This window comes from Lygodium microphyllum, chromosome 2, assembly GCF_053477565.2.
Source record: "Lygodium microphyllum isolate KBCC chromosome 2, Lygodium_microphyllum_v1.1.10, whole genome shotgun sequence".
Taxonomy (NCBI): Eukaryota; Viridiplantae; Streptophyta; class Polypodiopsida; order Schizaeales; family Lygodiaceae; genus Lygodium; species Lygodium microphyllum.
Genome location: NC_141136.1, coordinates 151,541,885 through 151,566,136, shown reverse-complemented (window position 1 = coordinate 151,566,136; position 24,252 = coordinate 151,541,885). Strand labels below are relative to the sequence as shown.

The 24,252-nt window shown below is 40.6% G+C and overlaps 1 protein-coding gene and 1 pseudogene across 1 annotated transcript in view; both read right to left on the bottom strand.

Moving 5' to 3' along the window:
• LOC148040469 (histone-binding protein MSI1-like) overlaps nucleotides 1-24,252 on the bottom strand; it is a 46,860-nt gene that overhangs the window by 5,604 nt on the left and 17,004 nt on the right. The window contains exons 4-5 of the mRNA XM_087699656.1: nucleotides 2,937-3,061; nucleotides 2,726-2,821 (exon numbers count right to left, since the gene is read on the bottom strand). Of these exons, the coding sequence (XP_087555782.1) occupies nucleotides 2,726-2,821; nucleotides 2,937-3,061 (221 nt within the window). The remainder of the gene's footprint in view (nucleotides 1-2,725; nucleotides 2,822-2,936; nucleotides 3,062-24,252) is intronic.
• LOC148040470 (uncharacterized) lies at nucleotides 9,452-10,675 on the bottom strand (annotated as a pseudogene).

The window sequence follows — 24,252 nt, the reverse complement described above, 5'->3', positions numbered from 1 at the left end:
TGGAGGGAGTCACTAGAGAGAGAAACCCGATGCCAAATGTTGGGGCAGCAAATGCAAGCAGAAACAAATGCTGGAGGAGTTGGCGATGGTAGGAGGACACCAAATGCAACAAAGGGAAGTCGCAAGGCAGCAAGGCAGCAGCTGGAGAGCACTCACCACGGTCACAAAGGCTGGACAGCCACCAAGTGGAAGGCTGATGGCTGAAATCCACACATGAACATAAGAAACTTGCACAAAAGGATAAGGCTGAATGGTGGGCAATCTGTCTATTTATAGACATGGAAAGATCCTCAAAAATTAGGGTTTTGCATGTGGGACACAAAAACTCTCCAAAACCACTCGTCATTTAATGAAACTATTGGTAATTTACTGTTCTTAGGGCTGTTCTAATGAGGTAATCAGAGGATAATGAATTTTTAGCTCAAAAAGAAGCTACTCTTGTAGATGATTGGCGATCAGTAGGGAAGCAATGTGGAGCAACTAGCAATGTCCTCCAAGGCAGGGCAGCAGCAACCAGCAAGGTGATCACAAGCTGGGGAGCAAGGCAGCACCACCAGATAGCAAAGCGGCCCCTCCAATGCAGGGCAGCAGTTCCACCAAGGGGCATGGGCACTGGACAGCAGGAGTGGCAATGGCTGATGGCTCAGAAACAAAGTGATAATAATGATCATGGATAGTATGCCGGAGATGCTAGAGGACTATTACAAGGTGGATCACAAGAAAAACATAATCCTTGCATAACTCTCTCATAACTTCCCCTCAAGACTGCTACATATTCATCTTGGATGAGGACATACATTGACCTTGAAGGGAGATATTCCCTTTGAGGGTTTCACAATGGTGGGTCCCAGCACCCTCCCAACCACTTGCCTCATGTGGACAAACTCTTCAAAACACACAATTAAATTATCCTACAATAATCACTAATAATCTTCCCTCTCCCTCCAACTCACGGCAACCTGCTGGCGGCCATTTTTTGGCACCATACTCAGCGCATTCATCTCCTACCTCTTCCCTCACAAATGCTGCCCATCACTCCCCACCTGCAGCCACATTAGCTCCCACTCCAATGCTAGCTCAACCAAATTACCAGGGACAAATTGATCTGGATATGGCGCCCAGGAATCAGCGTGAACAGTCCACGCAGGCAGCCTGCATAATTCCCCCTGTCCCAGCAACCAGTCCAGTCCCTATCTCCTCCATTACTCCATCTCATCCCTGCAAACTTTCCTCTTTGGTTTTGGGAGGAGCTTGAGGATACCAATCCCTTAGAGCCTGTAATGAGGGGAAAACTCTATCTCCTCCATTGCTCCATCTTATCCCTGCAAACTTTCCTCTTTGATTTTGGGAGGAGCTTGAGGATACCAATCCCTTAGAGCCTGTAATGAGGGGAAAACTGCAGCTAGGAAAGCAAGCTCAGAAGGATGATGCTTTGGCAATGGTGATTGAGATATCTCCAAAAAGTGTTTTCATGTGCTCTTGAATGCCAAGCTTTCCGAATCAAGGCTAAGGTGTCAATCAAAAGCACACAACTCTGAAACCATGTAAACAAATTCTAGGGAAAACATAGAGAAGTGCAAAATTATGACACACTTAACACAATTTGATGAATGCTCAACGAAGAAAAGTGTATAGAGGTGAATGAAATGATACAAGAGGCCTTAAACTTCTGTGTCTCAAGGGGCCTCAAACTTCCCTATCTCAAGACCAGGGCAGAGGTAAGTTCAGAGCGCCAAAGATGATGAGAATGGATCCAAGAGTGTGCCATACTCAAAAAAAGGATCCCAAAATGCAGCAGCACCAGTCTACCGAGCAGGCTGATGATGTGGACAGCAGTGAAGGAGCAAAATGCAATCCTCTAGGCAGCAAGATGACAATGTAGACTTCAAGCAGTGAAATACAAGGTCTGCTAGCTAAAACACAGCCTCACAAACAGCTAGAGAGAATGAAGATTATGAAATTGGCAAGTTGTCCTAAGGGGCAGCAAAATGCAGGCTGCAGTCAAGAAAATACAAGCTGCACTGCACCAGCCCACAAGGCTGGCAGAAAAAGAAAAGCATGTACACAGTCTATCTGTGCATGTATCATGCGGTAAAAAGGAAGAAAACTGCTGCTTAATGCTATGAGATAATTAGATCTCAAATCCACATTAAAAACTGAGATACGGTTCATTTTTGTCACAAAGCCCACGCATCATGAAGTCTCTGCAGGTTATTATATATCCAGATCTTGGGACCAAATCGCTTATTTTCAACAATGCAGCTAGTCAGTGGCCACTAGTAATGGACAAAACAAGGTGGCTATGGGAAACACTCCTCAGCCTGTTACTGCTCTCAAGGGTTCTGATTCTAGGTGTAGCTCACAAAAAGGTTTTGATTCAGAAAAGAAAGCCCAAATTGGACACTTGCTGATATGCAGATATGAGTGCATATACAATATTTCCTGTTGTGGAGCTAGACAAAATGATTGTTTGTGTTTTCTTGGGGGTTTCCCACATTTGGTACAAAGTTGGCATTTCACCAAAAGGAAAAAGTGTATCAGTTCCCTTTGCTCATATAATTCGGCTGTTGTCTTACCATAGCTTCATATAGGAATGTGGCCAACAAAATTACCTATTCACATATATTCACCTATTGCCACCAATTAACTATTGACACACATTCACCAACCACATATGGCGGCATGTAAACTTACTAGCAAATGAAAGATAGCATTGCTCACTTACTTGCTTAGATCCCAGATCATCAGTCTATTATCACCCCCACAAGTTGCCAATATAGTTTCATTGTTTGGACTCCAAGCCAACTGAAGTACTTCATCCCTGTGGAAAGGGATACCCAAATTTTTCTTAGAAAATTGAAAAGCAAAACCACAGCGCAAACAATAAACTTAGGAGAAAGGGGTTCCATAAAGAGAGTATTCTTAGAAACTCATACGTATGGTTGCTAAAAGTGTGCAGAGGTTTCGTGAGCTTTCGCAAATCATGCAGCGAGACAGTTTTATCTGTTGAGCCCGTAGCCAATACCCATTCATTAAAAGGGTTGAATCCCAGACAATTGACCTGCTCATCAACAATTTGAACAGATTAAGACTCTCTTCCTCTCCTTCCCTTTCTCTCACTCCCTCCCCACCACCCCAAGGGATTCACAACACTTGATGTGATGTCATTGATAAATGCAAGAGCTTGCTTTCTTTTTCCCTCTTGCTTGTAATGCACTTCAAAGATCCTTAATGAGATGTCCAAGCTATTGAGAGCAGTTATTGCTTCTGTTTCATTTTGTGCACATCCTAAAGACAAAAAAAGTCCAAGAACATACTACCTTGCCCATAAGCTTGATTATCTTCACACAAGCTAGCAAAGCTTGATCTCGAGATTGTTGCAACATCGGGAGGACACCAACTCATAGAAAAATAAGAAGTTGACATTACCCTTTTTTTAATGCAAGTAATGTTGGTATTGTATTTCGGAAGAAATATTTACAGCTCCCTTCTGGAAATACAAAAAGTTCAAAGTAGCCTCAAACTATAATCCTAACAGCAATAACAAATTAAAAGCCTAGCAGCCACCTTGAAGGAGTGGATTCCTTCAAGGTTTTCCATCAAAACTTGCCTCCTTGACATATTAATCAAACCATTTGCCCAGTAAATCATAGGTCATATGAGCCCTTCCAAAGAGGACATCATTCCTTGGCTTCCATATGGCCCTAAGAAACATAGCCCTAAGCACATAACAAATTCTAATTCTTCATCATTCAATCTTGCCTTATCTCCAAAAAGGAGATATCTCACACAAAGCAGGTAAACAATCCTACCTTTTCTAATAAGCGTTTGAGGTTGGACCATATAGGCTTCACCTCAAGACATTCCTAGAACAAGTGCAGAGTCATCTCCTTCTTGCACTTAGAGAACATACACAAGGGGGGAAAATGCTTGAACTTCATCCACCTTTTGTTAAGCAATAGCTTTCCAAAGAGAATTCTCCACAACAATAAGTTCACTTTGGGACTAGGCATTGCTATCCACACCTTTGTCATTCTTCTCTGCTAAGCTTCCGTAGAATCAATTGGAAAGGAGGTGCTCCAAGATGCTACCAATTTCTCAATCCACATCATTGATTAAGGCTGAAAATCCTCTCTCTTCTTAAGTTTGACCAAGGGTTTCCCATTCATTGATTGCCAACTGTAACCGGCCTATTCACTGGGAAGGGCGGTAGTGTACAACCAAAATATATAAATGCTTTCACCCGATTAAACAGTTGCTCACTTTACCTGAACTTAAAGACATAGAATCAAGAAGACATACAAGAAGCTAGAATGCTCTTGTTGCAACACATACACCTTGTTGGCCCCTAAGTTAGGCGCCCCTTGCGGTATTTCTTTATTTTTAGAAAGAGAAAGTACAATGGGCTGTCTTTCACCTATTCTGGGTGAAATTTGACAACATAATAGTACAATTACTGACCCAAATCAAGTTGACCAGGAGGGGAAACTCTGCCCAAGTCTGAAACTTTTGGTTGGAGTGCAAAATTGACCATTTCAGTCTGCTGTAATTACTGGTTCAGACCTGTTCTGAGACCTGTTTTCAGCTCATACTGTTCCCTGCACTATCTTACATCATCTGGGCCAAGTGCCCCTTGATTCTGACATCAATTGGGCTCTGAAATACCCTCTGAACAGTCCAGAATCAGTTCTAGTTTAGTGCTGTTTCAGACACTTGCTTGGTGAGGTTACCACCCTCACCTGTCCCTGCTAGGACAACATACAACTGCTCCTGTTCCTAGAGAAAGGAGGCTCTTGCCTCATGCAAAAACAGCATATTCCCACACAGCTGTACCTGAATCAGAAGAAAGGCCCTTGATTCTGCAGCATAACCATATTGTCAGGGAGAGAGAAAGAGAGTAGGAAGCAAGCTCAAGCCTCTGTGCATCATAGACAAGGTAGACCAGCTCTCAAGAGCTCTCCATTTGCAGCAATCCATCTCCCTTTCACAAAAAATGAGCCCCCCATGCATTGAAACTCGTTTTTGTGCTGCCCTCTCTCTCTCTTTTGGGAATTTATGCCCAAATTGTGCCACATGGCATACATGTAACAATTTTCCTATTTAAACCTTTCGGTCTAAAATTCTCCATCCTCGGTTCAAAATTTGACCTCGACACAGACCAGAGGATTAATCCTCGTACAAAAATGAAGATAATGACGCGAACAGATTCTGGGGTCCAAAAACAGTAACTCCCTAAATTTTAGGAGTTGCTTCCATTGCATCCCCACTAGTCTTCTGACCATCTTTGCAGACTATGGCTACATCCAAATCTGTAATGTAGCTCAACTGAAAGTGAATTTCCACTGATGACCCCACATGGACTAATCTCTTGAAGATTTGTCCATCTTTACTTTGAACTAGTCTCTTCCAGGCTAGTTCTTCAACACACTTGTCCATATACACTTTCACAAGTCTCTTCCAGGCTTGTCAATCTACAGTGCCATCAGTCTCTTCCAGGCTTATACTGGACCTTAACCGTCTAGTCTTGACTCATTGGACATTCCTGTCCCTTTCACATACTGCCCATGCAACTTGGACGTTTAGCTTTCAAGAGGGATCCTTCCAAAAAGAAAAACCAAATAAAATATGTAATAAAGAAATCAACAAAAAGGCAATAGTTGTCACAGTCTTGTGACATACCTCCCTCTCGAAATCGCAAACGTCCTCGTTTGCATGAATGTCATACAAGCTTCTAGCTAACCCAGTGAACTTACACTTGGCAGCACATGTATAACACATACATGCTATCAGTCAACATTGTGAACTGAACACACTGTTAACACATGTATGTTCTAACTGTGAAACATGGCAGACTATCATCATGTGACTCCACATCACTATTTCTAGATATAGTGGCCGGTACACCACAATGATATCCCCATAGAGGCAGATTCTCATTTGATGACTCCACATCACCTTGACTAGAGATCTAGTGGCCGGTACATCAAAATGATATCCCCACTAAGTCAATTCACAAAATGCATGCCCGATCGAGTAACCATTGTTACAACATGTATTCAATTCAATAGAAGTAAAAATTGTAGTCTTGCAAGCAATACTTACTTCTTTAGCACTGAGAAAACCATATGGACACAATAAGTGTTAACCCATACAAAATATGTTTCTGTACATAATTTCTTTCTTAAGCAATTGTCATTTTGACAATCTATTTCAGCTTAGAGATACAAGGGGTCAAGGTAGGTTGCAAGCGAAATCCTTCAAGGTAAAGTTCCAATACATTAGGTGACTCTGCAAGTTCACCTTCGTCCATCCACTTACCATCTATAGCTGGATAGTTCTTGAACTTAACCAAATACCTTCTAACAACCTTGCCTTTCACTTTCCTTTCCTTGTGTGCCAGTACCCATTCTGGGACAAGAATTTCATCAAGTTCCTCAACTTCGGGCTATTCCTCAGCTGGCATATCTTCTGGCACATCATTCACATAGGGTCTAAGAAGACTTACATGAAAAGCATTATGAATCTTCCAATTGTCAGGCAATTTCAGCCTATAGCTGACATCACTAATCTTCTCTATTACTTGAAAAGGCCCATAGTATCGCATACTAAGCTTAGTGAAAAGACTTTCCTTGCCTTTCCGCTTCTTTAAGCATGCCTTTTCAAACCGCAACAGTACCCAATCACCAAGTGAAAATATCAATTCACGACGGTGATGATCAGCAACTTTCTTTTGCTTTGCCTGAGTCCTTTCAAGGGCATGCTTAACTTTCTGATACATTTCATCCATATTCTGCACATAATGATCTGCCTGAAATATCTTATCCTTTGTATGCAAAATGGGAGGAACCTTTTTACCACCTTCAACAATTTCAAAAGGGGCTTTGCCTGTTGACGAATACACAGTATTATTGTATGCATACTTGACCAAAGGCAAATATTGCTTCCACTTTGACTTGTGCTCTAACACATAGCACTTAAGCAAATCCAAGACAGTAGAATTTGCCTCTTCTGACTGTCCATCAATCTGTGGATGAAATGACGATGAGAACTTAAGCATTGTGCCCATGTTCTCAAATATTCCTCTCCAGAATAGACTTGTCATCCGTGGATCACAGTCACTGACGATAGAATGTGACATACCATGATACTTGAAAACATTGCACATAAACAAACATGCCATCTGATCTGGTTTTATCTTCTTCCTCACAGGAATGAAATGAGCCTGTTTGCTAAACCTGCAAATAATAGTCCATATCCCATCATTTCCTGTTTGTGTCCTTGGAAGATCAAAGATAAAATCCATAGCTATGCTTTCCCATGGTTTATCTGCAATAGGCAATGGCTGTAAAAGCCCTGGTGCTTTTTGCCTGTCAAACTTGACCTTCTGGCAAATCAAACACTGCCGCACAAAAGCATCCACGTCTCTTCTCAAAGTAAGCCAATAAAAGAATGTCTCTACTGCTTTGACTATTGCATCAATACCACGATGCCCTGCATACGCTGGAGAATGACTCTCTGTCATAACTTTCCGTCTCAATGGCATAGTCACACATAGTCTACCATGCATCAACATAAAACCATCCTTGAGAAGATAATGCTCATGATGTTGTCCATTAACAAGCTGATCAAAGATCCTTGCAAAATCTTCATCATCAGCATATTGTTCCTTCATATCATCAAGCTCATGATGATAAGGAATTGGCACAGCTGAAATTTGTGGCTTCCTTGACAAAGCATCAGCCACAACATTCTTTTTGCCTTCCACATGCACAATCTAAAAATGGAACATTGACAAAAAGTTTGCCCAACGCATATGCTTTTCTGACAGCTTAGTCTGAGTTAAGAAATAACGCAATGTCTGATGATCTGTCTGGACAACAAAATCTGCCCCAAGTAGGTAGTGTTTCCAGCAAGAAAGCGCATGAATCACAACCAGCAATTCTTTCTCATAGACTTGCATAGTCTTCTCTGCCCCTCGCAAGATTCTGCTTTCATAAGCCACTACCCGGCCATCTTGCATTAACACTGCACCAATGCTATTGCCACAGGCATCACATTGGACAACAAATGACTTCCTAAGATCTGGCAGAATGATCACTGGACTAGAAGTCATCTTTTCTTTAAGAAGATTAAAAGCTGAAATCTCTTTTTGTGTCCACTGGAAAGGGATTCGTTTCTTCTGTAAAGCATGTAAAGGTGAAGCAATCTCTGCAAAATTGCGAATGAACCTCCTGTAATAAGAACACAAACCCAAGAAGCTTCTAACATCATGGACAGTCTTCAGATCTAGCCATGTTCTAATTGCTTCAACCTTAGCAGGATCCATTCGGACACCATCCTTTGACACAATGTGCCCCAAGAACTGGATTTCTTCTAAGAAAAACTCACTCTTCTTGCCATTGATAAGCAACCTATTACTGAAAGCTCATCAAAGACTGCTTTCAAGTGTTCTCTATGCTCCTGTTCATTCTTTGAAAAGACAATCATGTCTTCAAAGAATGTACCAACAAACTACCTGTATGGACGAAAAATCCTATCCATCATTCGATTAAACGTAGCAGGAGCATTAGTAAGTCCAAATAGCATTACCAAGAACTCATAGAGACCAAACGTGGTCCTAAATGCAGTCTTATGCACATCCTCTTGCTTAATCCTGATCTGATGGTATCCACTCTTCAAATCTATCCTGCTAAAAATTGACGCTCCTTCCAAACAGTCAAGGATATTGTCAATTCTTGGAATGGGGAACCTGTTCTTGATGGTACTCTTATTCAGCGCTCGATAATCTATGCACATGCGCCAAGAGCCATCCTTCTTCTGCACTAAGAGCACTGGTGAGCAAAAGGGAGATGAACTTGGCTGAATCAGCCCTTTTTCCAACAGCTCATTCACCTGGCTCAATATCTCTTTCTGTTGGGCTGCACTAACCCTATACGGAGGTCTATTTGGTGGGCTACTTCCTGGCACCAAATCTATCGCATGATCCTCAGACCTCTCTGGTGGCAGCTATGATGGTAATGAGTCAGAAAAACAATCACTGAACTGAGACAAGAAAGCTGACATGTCTCTATTTAACATAGAGAAATTTGACTCATCATTATCCTTGACATCACGTGCAAAAATCAAGTACACAAAAAGATGATTATTTATTACAAATGTAATGGCAGAAGCCGATACAACAGGTACAGACTCTCCTTTAAGCTTCACATCAAGCACATGAGTCTTTCCCCTATGTTCCAAAGTCAGTGTCTTGTTAAAGGCATCCATCACACCATGCTTTCTGAACATCCATGGCATTCCCAACAAGACATCACAGCCTTCAAGTGGCATGATATAAAATTCTTTTGCATCAACATAAGACTGTATATGAAGACACAGCTTTCCAAGAATGGGTGTCACAAACTCTAAGTGGCCAGGACATGCCAACCCTGCCTCTGTTGTGTAGCCCATCTCATCTGCTCTGATGCCCAAAGTAGAAGCCAACTCTGGTGAGATAAAGTTTGCCTTAGCTCCAGGATCAAAGAAAATAAGTACATGTTGATCCCTAACTTTACCCCAAGCTCTGCAGAGCTCATTAGCATCCGAGTGTGGCTTGTCTCCCAACATATCTGGCACTAAACCTGCTGAAGGTTTGGGCTTCTTTCCTTTCCTATCCTCTTTATCATCATCAACTGATCTCTTATTCTTGTCCGGACAGTTAGACGCAACATGACCAATCTACTCACAGATAAAGCATTTCCTCTCAACCATTAAAGCCTTTCTCTCTTCAAGAGACTTGCACACAAAAGGTTTCTTCTGGTCCTTTGGCTGTTGTCCAAAGAACTTGGCTGGCTTCTTCTTGAACTGCCAAGATTTACCTGTGCTTTGAGAAATCTGAGAAACCTGTTTACCAAATGGCTTCTTTGCTGAAAATTTTTCAGATTTGTCTTGTTTAATGCTGCCCCCAAAACCACTTGACTGTCCCAACAATAATGCATTTCCTGTGGTAGCATTCTCAATTAACTGAGTCAAAGTGGTGACCTTTGTCTTTGTACAATAATTCCGGAGTTCCTTGGGCAGCTCACAACAATATTTCTCTATCTGCTCAGTCAATGGCACAACCCTATAAGAAGTGACTGGAAGCAAAGCCTCCCAAAACTTCTTGTTATAGTCTTCCAGATCCTTGCATTTAGATGCATCCAAATTGTGCCAAGCTGACATAACATCGATCTCAAATTCATTGGTCAACCAAGCAGAAGCAAATACTTGCTTAAAGTAAGTCCAAGTGGCAGGAGCCTGTCCTTGCGTCAACAGTGTACTCCACCACTGACTAGCATTGTCCTTAAGAAAAGTGGCAGCTTTCCGGACCTTAGAAGGCTCTGTAAAGTTCCCTCCTGCAAATGCGGCATCAAACTACTGTAAGAAAGAGAGAGCCTTAGTCCTATCTTCAAATCCTCGAAAGATGTCAAACTGTACAGCTGCACCACCTTCCTTGTATGGCTTTGGCTTCTCATGAGCCATCAAAGGGTCAGTAGGATATGCCTGTAACATAGGAACACTAACAGATGGCATGGAAGTTGCCGGACCACTAACTACAGGGCTTGTAGACACAATACTTGCTTGCTGATTTTGATAACCAGCCATACCAAAAGTGCCCTGTGGCATGCCAAAACTGCCCTAAACTCCCTGAAATCCAGGCTGCATGCCTATATTGCCATACATGGGGTTTGGCATAAAACCCTGTGTACCCCCAAACACTGTTCCAGGTACATAAATCTGGTTTCCAGGCACATAATCAGCCATATTCTGAAATATAGATCCACCTCCAAAGTACCTAGGATGTATAGAGGTCGGTGGGAAAACCTGTGGTAAAGCCTAAAAATTGTTTCCCTGTCCATTTAGGCCAACATTTGGCTGCTGTAAAGTGGCAGGCTGAACTAGCAATGCCTGTGTAACTAGCGTTTCCACCATCTGTTCCTGGACAATCGGAACCAATCTTGGAGTCTCCATTGACTCCGCAAGCTGTCTTGGTGTTTCCACTGGATCTGCAGCATGCTTAGCCTTATCCTGGACCTCTACTAGATCCAAAATCTTTGCAGATGGCTGCAAAAATGCCAAAAACCTTGGATTCTGCATCACTTGAGTAAACATACTCACACAGCAGCAACTAACTGAGTCTTGAAAATGTCTTCATCCATAGAAAAAGCCGTAAGAACTTGTGGCTCAACCATAACAGGAGGAGTAACAAACTATGAAGGTCTAGAAGACTCTCCCACCTCATGAACAACAAGGATCTCCTGTGATGAAGACGCTTCCTCTCTGGTGTCTTCCTTTCTATCAGCCATAATGCACAATTCTGTGTCTTACACCCAAACAGACCCTGGCTCACTCTTTAGGGAAAAAGTGATTCGGTCCCAGCAACGGAACCATGTAACCGGCCTGTTCACTGGGAAGGGCGGTAGTGTACAACCAAAATATATAAATGCTTTCACCCAATTAAACAGTCACCCACTTTACCTGATCTTAAAGACACAGAATCAAGAAGACATACAAGAAGCTAGAATGCTCCTGTTGCAACACATACACCCTGTTGGCCCCTAAGTTAGGCGCCCCTTGTGGTATTTCTTTATTTTTAGAAAGAGAAAGTACAATGGGCTGTCTTTCACCTATTCTGGGTCAAATTTGACAACATAATAGTACAATTACTGACCCAAATCAAGTTGACCAGGAGGGGAAACTCTGCCCAAGTCTGAAACTTTTGGTTGGAGTGCAAAATTGACCATTTCAGTCTGCTGTAATTACTGGTTCAGACCTGTTCTGAGACCTGTTTTCAGCTCATACTATTCCCTGCACTGTCCTGCATCATCTGGGCCAAGTGCCCCTTGATTCTGACATCAATTGGGCTCTGAAATACCCTCTGAACAGTCCAGAATCAGTTCGGGTTTAGTGTTGTTTCAGACACTTGCTTGGTGAGGTTACCACCCTCACCTGTCCCTGCTAGGACAACATACAACTGCTCCTGTTCCTGGAGAAAGGAGGCTCTTGCCTCATGCAAAAACAGCATATTCCCACACAGCTGTACCTGAATCAGAAGAAAGGCCCTTGATTCTGCAACATAACCATACTGTCAAGGAGAGAGAAAGAGAGTAGGAAGCAAGCTCAAGCCTCTATGCATCATAGACAAGGTAGACCAGCTCTCAAGAGCTCTCCATCCGCAGCAATCCATCTCCCTTTCACAAAAAATGAGGCCCCCATGCATTGAAACTCATTTTTGTGCTGCCCCCTTTCTCTCTTTTGGAAATTTATGCCCAAATTGTGCCACATGGCATACATGTAACAATTTTCTTGTTTAAACATTTCGGTCTAAAATTCTCTATCCTTGGTTCAAAATTTGACCTCGGCACAAACCAGAGGATTAATCCTCGTACAAAAACGAAGATAATGACGCGAACAGATTCTGGGGTCCAAAAATAGTAACTTCCTAAATTTTAGGAGTTGCTTCCATTGCATCCCCACTCTGACCATCTTTGCAAACTATGGCTACATCCGAATCTGTAATGTAGCTCAACTAAAAGTGAATTTCCACTGATAACCCCACATGGACTAATCTCTTGAAGATTTGTCCATCTTCACTTTGAACTAGTCTCTTCCAGGCTAGTTCTTCAACACACTTGTCCATATACACTTTCACAAGTCTCTTCCAGGCTTGTCAATCTACAGTGCCATCAGTCTCTTCCAGACTTATACTGGACCTTAACTGTCCAGTCTTGACTCATTGGACATTCCTGTCCGTTTCACATACTGCCCATGCAACTCAGGCGTTTAGATTTCAAGAGGGATCCTTCCAAAAAGAAAAACCAAATAAAATATGTAATAAAGAAATCAACAAAAAGATAATAGTTGTCACAGTCTTGCGACAGCCAATAGCAAAGGGGTCTTCAATATTACCAAAAATGAAGTCAACCATTTTTCATCAACCCGATCCAACACCCACTGTCACGGGGACGTAAAAATTTTTAGATGCTTTGCTCTTGCTAGTAACATTTGATTAATTTAATAATCAAATGTGCAATGTTGTATGGCAGAACCTCGAGGAAGCAATGGGTGTCAAAGGCAAAAGTTGTGCCGATTGGGTTTTGGATGTGAGTCGGTGTCAATTTTAGCCCTAGGACAATTAATTGACCATTAAGTGTCAATGGTGATACTAGGGACTAGGCATTAATTATTTAATTTATGCCTATCCATGGGTCAATTAAGGCTAGGGACCACCTAGGGCCCAACACACTTGGGGTTACAAATGGCTTAGCCAATTAAAGTACATTTAATTTTGGGCAATGTCAAAAGTGCCGAAATTAACTTTTAGAATTCATTAATTCTAAAAATTAATTAATTGACTGAAACTTGCTGGAAAAATGAGATTAGAAGGCTGCCACTTGGCAAAAATGCCCATGCAATGCAGAAAAAGACTGTTTGGGGGCTGAAAGAGACTCATTGAGTGTGTATGTTGGCTGTGAGAGAGAAGGACACTAGTAACTGCAGGCGACAGCATTTGCAGCATCAAGGACAGCAGGCGGCAGAATTTAATGCAGGTGACAACAGGTTTTGGGCTCTAGATTGCAGGTGACAGCATTCGTGACTGCTAAGTCAGGGCAGCAAGCAGTTTTGAAGCATTTCCCGCAAAGAAACTTTGATTTCTCTCTCATCTCAGCATTCTCGCACCTCCTCCAGCTTATCCTCTGAGTATCTCAACATTTTTGAGCCAATTGAAGGTGCTCTCTGTTAGATTTGGTGGACAGCAATGAGAATTCTGCTGTAAGCCCTAATTCTTTGCAGAAATCAGGGTTTACAACCACCTTGGGACCTATGCCAACAGATAAATGTGTCATTGTCATGAGGACATGTATTATTGAAACCTCACTTAACATGTGGATTAATTTTTAATCACATGGTTAAGTAAATGTTGCACCTGTGAGATGTAACTAGGGTTAGAGTAAATTTACGAGCCTGAAACCCGACAAGATGTCAAAGGCAAAAGTTATTATAAGTTATGCCTCACAAGTACTTGGTGGTATCTAGTGCCAGTTGTTCACCTAGGCCATTCAATTGGCCATAAGTTTCGGTTGGTGACACTAGAGAAGTAGCTTTTAATGGTACTTACTGCCAATCTGATGGTCAAAGATGACGCAAAGACACTCGAGAAGGAAGTTGCCTAGCCAATTTAATTATTGGCCAGTCTGATTATTTTTCAAGTCACCAAAATAATTATTAGATTGATTTTCAGTATTTAAATATTGAAAATTAGTATTTAATTATGGATAATGCTAGAAAAACCATTTGGGAAGGTTGTCACTTGTCAAAAATGCCCATGTAAGATTAAAAAACGTCTTTAGAGGTTGGAGAGAGGTATTTTTAGCGTATTCAGCCTGCAAGAGAGAGAGAGAGAGAGAGAGAGAGAGAGAGAGAGGAGATGTTGGTCTAATTTGCAGCCATTATAGGACCTTCTGAGGCAACTAGGGATAGGAGAAGACCAATCAACAACAAGTGACATAATCTGCAAGCTGTTGAGACAAGGTAGCAACAGTAAATGACTAATTTTCTTCAGCTCTTTGAATCTATAAGCTGTTGAGATAGAGCAACAGCAGTAAATGACATATTGTCTTCAGTTCTTTGCAAAGAAAGTTTGAATTTTCTCTCTCCTCAATGTTCTCTCTCATCTCCTAGCCTTTCAACAACCTTGCTCCGAAGATTATAGCATTGAGATCACCAGAGATTGAGAAGTTCCAAAATTCTCTGCTGTAAACCCTAATCTGCAAAACAAAAATTAGGATTTAGCAAAACAATCTCGAGAAGCGCGCCAAAAATTGGAAGCTCCAAGACTTGGATTCAACAGGAATGAAGCTATTTTTAGCCTATTCAAATGAAGAGACCAACAAATCATTGAATTTGGGGTATTTTTCATCTCCATCAAAGCGGATGAAAGCCAATTGATTGCCCGAATCAAAAGGCAAATCAGATTGAAAACTTGCGAGTCATTTTGGACAGCAAGGGGAGATGGAATACTGAAAGGGATTAGGAGAATCCCATTGTACATCAACTTTTTCTTCAATTAAGTTAAATAAATACCAAAAGAGGCACTAGTTTTGGGACCAACAAGGTGTCCAATATCCAAGATTATATGGTAAAGTGTGCATTTTAGTTTTGTGAATTTGTTAATTGCTATAAATAATGCTTAATCCGATTATTTACCACCTTAACTGAGGAGGAAGGCTAGTTACATGGTTCCATTGCTGGGATACAACTCAATCCCTTGATTTGGTGGGCCCAAGGCACTTGATTGCAAGCCAAAGCTTTGTGGTAATGCTGATTTTTAATCTCAGTTGAGAAATTACAACAATATATCTTCATACAATGAGATGGACTCAAGCAGTGATGATACCTCTAAGTATGAACATTCACATGGGAATGAAGAAAATGTAATGCTTAACCTTGGACAAGGCTAAGACCATGGACAGCAAGCTGAAAATGTTGTTCTTGGGCAAGATGCACGGCATTCAAGGCATAAAGAGATTGATGACCAACAAAGTGAAGACGAATTTGATGACCAGTTCAAGAATCGAATGAGGACAGCAACAAATCTCTTTACTGAATTGGCAAAGAATCCTCAATTTACCAGATATTTGAATGCTCCAAAGAAGAATAGCAAAGGCAAGAAGAATAAGACATCTTTTACACCTTCGGAACAACAAGATGTACCAAAGATAATGCCAAACCCTTCATTTGACAAAACTGTTGGTACCTACAGGGCAAAAAATGCAAATGCAAGGCCATCACAGAAGTGCCAATCCAATGGATTTTGGACAACCGAGCATGCATACTATGATGGGGCAGCCATGATATTTTGGTGGAAGCACAATTTTTCATGCTATGGTTGAACAAGGACCGCATACGGAAATGTATGGCACAAATCCCTGTGGTATGCAGCAACCAATGTATGATGTGCAAGGCCTAATATATTTGGGTATGGTTGGAAATATGCAAAACCCTATGTATGGCAGCATTGGCTTGATGCCTGGGGCACAAAGTAGCATATTTGATACTACATCTACACCCTCGAATGCTTATAGGGCTCAAGGAATGAATGTTGGTCATGCAAATGCTCTGCTTGGCGTTGGTTTTGATGTAAATTCAGTAAATGCACCCTTTTTGCAGCAACCAGTGTACGACAACTTGACACCCAAAGGGGCAGTAAAAGACTAAGATGAGGGTGAGAAAGCAGTGAAGTTTGAGTCCTTCAATGGTGTACAAGACAGGCTGAAAGCTTTGACTTTCATTCAGCAGTTTGATGCAGCTTATTCAAGGGAAAACTTCACGGAGTCCTTGAAGATTCAAAAGGCAACCACTTTCTTGAAAGGGAATGTATTACAGTGGAAATTTGAGCATTTGAAAAGTTGAAGGAAAAGATGACTTCAGATCCTGTGCTTGTATTGCTCGATCTAAGGAAGTCATTCATAGTTCAATGTGATACATGTTTAACATTGGGACTGTTCTTACACAAGAAGACCAAGTCGTGGCTTATAAGAGCCAAATTCTCCACGGTGCAAAAAAGAATCGGCAAGTCTATGAGAAAGAGCTCTTGGTTGTAATTCATGCATAGTCTACGAGGAAACATTATTTGTTAGGGGCAGATTTTATAGTGCAGACAGACCATCAAACTTTGAGGTACTTTTCTGACGCAAATAAAGTTGTCAGAGAAGCATATGAGATGGGCAAATTTTCTCTCTATGTTTCATTTTCAGATTGTACATATTGATGGTAAAAAGAATGTTGTGGCTGATACATTGTCACGTAAGCCACAAATTTCAGCTATTAGCATGGTTTATCACACTGAGTTGGATGCCATGAAATAGCAATATGTTGCTAATTCAGACTTTGCTAATGTTTATGATCAGCTTTGCAATGGCCAAAGGCATGGACACTTTGTGCAAAGAGATGGATTTCTAATGATGCATGGATGATTGTGTGTCACAAAGCAGTTAAGGCCTAGAGTTATTACTAAAAGTCATGCTCCTCCATATGCAGGGCACACAGGTATTGATGCCATGGTCAAGGGAATGAAGCATTTCTTTTATTGGCCACCTTTGAGGCATGATATAGAACAGTTTCTTTAGACATGCATCGTATGCCAGAAGGTAAAGCATGATAGGCAAAAGATGCCGGGTTTGTTGCAGCCCTTGCCTATTCCGGATAGGCCCTTGCAAAGCATTGCAATGGACTTTATTTTTTAGCTTCCTAAGACACCTACAAGGAATGATGGGATATGGACTGTCATTTGCAGGTTCAGCAAACAAGTCCATTTCATTCCGATGAGGAAGAAAATAAAGGCTGATCATATGATACAATTGTTTTTGTAGCACATCTTTAAGTATCATGGTATACCAAAGTCGATCATTAGTGATCGAGACCCCCAAATGACCAATTTATTTTGGAAGGGATTGTTAAAGAGTATGGGTACCATACTGAAATTCTCATCATCCTTCCACCCGCAAATAAATGGTTAATCTGAGGAAGTAAATTCCACAATGTTAGATCTTTTGAGGTGCTATGTTCAGACCACAAGACACAGTGGGAGCAATATTTGCCCTTGGTTGAGTTTACTTACAACAACACAGTGCACAGTTCTACGGACAAAGCTCCATTTGAGGTGGTTGAGTGTGGCAAGAAAGTACCACCTATTCTGCAAAGTAAGAATAAGATCTTTGAGGTTGCTTGTTATGTGGAAAACTTGGATATAGCCTATGCAAAGATAAGATATGTACTTCAGAGATCGCAAAAAAAGTAAAAGAGGACAGCGGATTGCCAGAGATGTGCTTTGAAGTTTGCAGAGAGCGACTATGTATAGTTGCGTTTTGAAAAGGCAAGGCTGAAAAAGATAAAAGGAAGAGAAAGATTGTATCCGAAGTTGAGTATGAGATACTGTGGCCCTTCCAAGTGTTGAAGAAGATCAATGATGTAGCATATCGGCTGAAATTACCTCCACATTGGCGGATACAAAATGCCTTTCATATCAATTTGTTGAGGCCTTTTCATGGTGATGTGTTAGAGGATATGTCTGCTGAAATTCAGCCTCAAGTTGAGAAGCTAGATGAGATTTTGGTACCGAGCAGATTTTGGCACACAAGGAAAGAAAGGTCAAAGGTAAAGTTTCCAGGAGATACTTGGTGAAATTTCAAAATTATTCACCAATGGATGCCAAATGAATGGAAGAGCATGACTTGGCAAGCCATCCTCAGTTGTTCAGCTTTACCTAGATGCCTTTCAATTAGAGCCGACTTTAGTTCAAGCTCCATCAGGTTCAACAGAGCAACAGTCCGAAGTATTGCCTGATGCTCAAGGGAGAGGTAGCACTTCTACTCCTCCAGTTATGGACAGCTCTCGTATGTAGTGGATCTTGGATGTATTCAACATGCATCCAAGATACTGTGCTGACAATACGTTTGCCATGAGGTCACTACTCAGTGTACTAGTCATTGTGAGATATATGCAGATGAGTATGAGTTTCACCCGGGCACTAGGACTATACTTTTACATCAGCTTATGATCAGTTTGGCATGAATTTTGCCTCAATTTTGAGACAAAATTCTGATCAGTTTCAGCTCGGTTTTTAACTAGCTTGAGAACTGTTTATGGTCACTCTTTGGATCAGTGTTTGCATTGATTGTTGTTTAGTTTTTGCGATGAGTTTGTAATCAGTTTGGAATCACATTTGCAGCAGTTTGTGATCAGTTCTCAAATCAGCAAGTGATCAGTTTATGATCAGATTATGCTCAATTTTCAATGGTTTACATTTGGTTCCATGGACAACAGCATATGTTATGTTGCCATTGATGTTTCAGCCATAGTTTATGCTTGGTTATGCTATGCTATGGTTTGGTTTTGCCAAATGAGTTGGGCTCATGAGTCATATGATATTCTAGCAATGTTTGAGATTCTTTGTGAGTCTTATGTTATGTTATGATTCGCTAGTAATTTTCAGCATGTATTGGGCATATGGAATGGTTATTGAGCAATAGTACGCAATGTTATGTTAACTATGATGCCTTGTGGAAATTCCAATCCACTATTTTACTTTTGATGCATCTGGCAGTGCAATCAAGGACGATTACAAGGATTTTAAGGGGAAGGGCTATCATGAGAACATGTATTTTTAAAACCACTTCACACGTAAATTCATTTTTAATCACATGGTTAAGTAAATGTTGCACATGTGAGGTGTAACTCGAGGTTAGAGTAAATTTACGAGCACGAGATCGAGAAAATCACGGAATGTCAAAGACAAAAGTTGATATAAGTTATGCCGCACCGGTACTTGGTGATATCTGGTGCCAGTTGTTGACCTAGGCCATTCATTTGGCCATAAGTTTCAATTGGTGACACTAGAGAAGTGGCATTTAATGGTACTTAATGCCAATCTGATGGTCAAAGATGACGCAGAGACACTTAGGAATGGAAATTGCCTAACCAATTTAATTATTGGTCAGTCATTATTTTTTAGGGCACCAAAATAATTATTAGATTAGTTTTCAGTATTTAAAGACTGAAAAATAATATTTAATTATAGATAATGCTAAAAAAACTATTTGAAAAGATTGCCACTTGTCAAAAATGCCCATGCAATATTGAAAAACGTCTTTAGAGATTGGAGAGAGGCATTTTTAGTGTGTTCAGCCCGCAAGAGAGAGAGAGAGAGGAGATATTGTTGGTTTGATTTGCAACCATTGGAAGACCTTCTAAAGCAGGCAAGGGTAGAAGAAGACCAATCAATAGCAGGTGACAACACATCTACAAGTTGTTGAGATAAGGCAACAACAGTAAATGACCGATTTTCTTTAGTTCTTTGCATCTACAAGTTGTTGAGATAGGGCAACGACAATAAATAACAGATTTTCTTCAATTCTTCGTGAAGAAAGTCTGAATTTTCTCTCTCCTCAGCATTCTCTCTCATCACCCAACCTTTCTACAGCCTTACTTTGAAGATTATACCATTGAGATCACCTAAGGTTGAGAAATTTCTCACCCAACCTTTCTACAGTCTTACTTTGAAGATTATACTATTAAGATCACCTAAGATTGAGAAATTTCAGATTTCTCTAATATAAACCCTAATCTACAAATAGAAATTAGAGTTTGGCAACAACCTCGAGAAGGGTGCCAAAAATTGGAAGCTCCAAGACTTGGATTTAACAAGGCTGAAGTTGTTTTTAGCCTATTTAAGTGGAGGGACCAACAAATCATTAAATTTGGGGCATTTTCCATCTCCGTCAAAGCAGATAAAGACCAATTGATTGCCCGAATCAAGGGGTAAATCAGATTGAAGACTTGCTGGCCATTTTGGACAACAAGGGGAGTTAGAATACTGAAAGGGGTTGGGAAAATCCCATCGTGCATCAACTTTTTCTTCAATTAAGTTAAATAAATACCGAAAGGGGTGCAAATTTTGGAGCCAATATGGTGTTCAATTTCCAAGATTATATGGTAAAGTATGCATTTCAATTTTGTGAATTTGTTAATTGCTGTAAATAGTGCTTAATCAGGTTATTTACCACCCTATCCGAGAAGGAAGGCTACTTACAGTCATACACTAAAATCAGCAACTGAAATTCAAGGAATTATCGGAGATTTCAGATACCAGCCCAATTGTGGTCCAATTTATACAAGACCTGGATAAAGATCAAGGGACAATTTGCCCGAACGGCTTGCTGATCCATTGTGATAGCAAGGGGCTTTTGGATCAATGGAGGAGAGAGTGAAATCTCAATTGTACTCCATCCATTAGCAATACAAATTAAAGAAATATTACAAGGGACACCAATTTTGAGGCCAACAGGGTATCCAATGTCCAAGAATGTTTTAATAAAGTGTGCATTTCAATTTATGTTTATTTATTAATTGCTATAATTAAGTGCTTGATTAAGTTTTACCACCCTCTCTAAGAAGAAAAGTTGGCTTCACCCACACTATCATCATCGTCTCTACAAAATTCCCTTGGCACTTCTTTAGCTGTTTTAAAGTTGAGCACCCCTTCATTCCATAAATGTCTATCTATAAATACATATTCTTCTAGTACGCCTTAGATATATGCAGTTTAGCTTGCATAGGACCCAACCCTTCTTTGAAAACAAAGGAAGACAACCAGATTACTATGGAGAAGGATGAGTCCCCTTTGGCTCCCCTTGCCATTTCAATCCACCCCTAGTGTGACCAACCTCTAGCTATTAATCAAAGCATGAGCCATTGAAGAAGTTGGTATCTTAATCTTCCCTTCAATTAGAAGTAACTTCTCCCACCAATCAAGGCAGCCTGACTAACTAGAGTCAACAAGAGCAATCTTTAACCAAAACATCATGATCAAGGCCCACGGTTAGCCATCTCTTAGCCTCAAGAGACAAGAGTAATTCGATATAATCACTTTTTGATCAAGCAACAGTCACTCTATCTTATTCTACTAGGACCATGAGAATGGGAAGAGGCTCCCAACAAAGATCACAAAAGAAGAGAAAACAGACTTTGATACTACCAATCTTGCTACTAAGCCATAGGAAAACTTAGCCCTTTCTCCATCTTCATTTGTATTTGCTAATATAACAAGTCAAAAGGGGTAAATAATAGAGGTGCAATAAGACACCCTTGTCTGATAGAATGCTTAAAACAAAGGGTTCAAATAGAATGCAATATACTACAACACATGCTAAAGCATTTTTTAATAAGGCCCTAATAAGATTACTAAAACTTTCTCCAAATCCAGCCCTGATCGACACTTCTAGGATAAAGTCCCACCTAACCCTATCATAAGCCTTGTCTATGTCCATATTTAAAAGGATAGTCTCTTGGTCGGAATCCACTACAAAGTCCATGATCAATCTCAACTTTAAAACTACATCCTGAATTTTTCAACTATGAATGAAGCCATATTGTCACACAAGGACGTGTATTTTAATGCTTAGCATTGGTGCTATTAAGCTATACACATGTGAGGTGCACATGTGAGAACAAGTCAATTAAGTCACAATGATGGCCTAAGTGATCCAAGAGAACAATGAGTGACATTGGCAAAAGTTATACAAAGTTATGCCCGACAAGTACTTGGGGGTACTTGGTGTCTGCTTGGGAAAAGCTTGTGTGACAAGTATCCTAATACTTGTCTCTTCTCTATGGCCCTCCTTTTTGGGCTGAGTACTGTAAAGAATAAAAACATCCAAAATTAGTTAGTATTACCAAAATACAAAACTTAACTATTTTTTTAATGCCATCCCTATTTTTTAGAACTAGCATTTCTAGACTTGGCTAAGGCTCCTAAAATTTAGAAACCCTTCCAATGTGAAACTTCAAAAGCATATTACAAAAACCATGTTGAAATCTTCACATGAGTTTTCTATGCAAAGATATATGCATTTTAAGCCTTCAACCTACACATGCATATTGTGTGCGAACATTCCATGATCATGCCAAATTGTTGATTCTGACTATTTGTTCTAGCAAATCTAGCCTACACTCCAAGGCATTAATCCTTTGTGTGTACAAGCTTGACCTTGATATGCTTGAGTTTCAATCATGCAAGAGTCCAATCGGGTCATACACGTGAAGGTATATACTACTTTTTATAAAACCCACTGTGTGGATCCACCGTAACTTATGGCCACTCATCAATGGCCAGCTCTAATGCACTTTTCTTTCTACCTAGTAAGTGCAAAGAAAACAAATTTGATAAACAATTAAATATGCAAATAATAAAAAGAATACAAATTCTTTTTCTATTGTGTTATAAGTGCGCAACAGAAAGAAAAGTGAACACAGAGAGGAGATAGAGAGAGAATGCAAGTAATAGAAAAAACAATCTGACTGCAATGGTTAAAGGATACAAGGCTGCAATAATCAACCCTAACATGCAACTCTATGTGTCAATATGGGTGTCCGACGGTAGCAGAGGACGTATAACCCCTTTGAGTCATATGAATAAAAACCGTCTCCTTTTTTCCTTTTGGTGTACAAAATCCAAATAATTTTCAATATATAAGTTTTAATTGAAAAGACTCTAGACGCAAATATACATCTAAACATACACCTGGAATTGTATCTTCTATTTCTTCTAAGCATAGAGTTCACATTTCTCAATCACACTTACCTTTCGTCCCATCCACATCTCCTAAATCTCTTTCTTTTGCATTCAGTAATTTAGGATTGCACTCCACCTCTGCATCCAGCACATCGGAGTTGGGTCGTCCATCTTTGCTCCTAGTTCCTTCTCTTTCTCTACACCCCATGTCTCCTATCCTTAGGTGAATGCCACTTTGCACCTTGGTACATCATTAGAGGGAATGGGAAACATCCCCCCTAGGATCCAACCTAAACACAAGACATGACGCAAGCCAAACTCACCATAAAAGGAACTAGGCATTAAACTCGCCTCCTAACCATAGAGCCAAACAAGCTCACCCCCTAGCCTGAGAGCTAGCAGCACTCTAGGTCATGATCGTACCCCAAGGATTGGCGTCCCATACTACCAACCGACACCATCCTGGTATACAAAAGCATCTACTAAAATAAGCCAAGAGTCCAAGAGTGGCAATCACACAATGAATGTGCTCAATAGGGCCTTGAGTCCTATAACTAGGACTCGATTGCCCTAACCCCAAAGTGTCCTTAGTGCATTCACGCTAAGTCACTTTGTAACCATCGTGACTAATGCTACTAGCACCCATCTAAATGCCCAAGAACATAACACTTCCCCCCTTATGAATAATTATTGTCCTCACTAATATCCTTAGGAAGGAAGTGAGGAAAACGATTCTTCAATGAACGTACCAACTCCCAAGTAGCCTCCATCTCTAAGAGATTTTTCTACTTGACCAAATACTTAGGATAAACAATCCAACGAGATTGTTTAGTCCTAAGGTCAAGAAGCTCAATTTGGGTTTGAGTGGAACATAACAAGCAATACCCTCAAGCCTCCAGACTTCCTCGATCGGACCAATCAGTTAACCTTGTTCCAATTGTTCTTTTAAACAGCTCACATGGATCACAAGGTGAACTTGGATTTCCAAAGGTAAATCCAACTCATAGAATACACTATTTATCTTCTTAAGGATCCCAACAAGAGACACAACACAAGCCAAACTCACCATGAAAGGGACTCGACATCAAACTCACCTCCCAACCATAAAGTCAAGCGGGCTCACCCTTGAGCCTACGAGCTAGCAGCACTTCGAGTCATGAAAG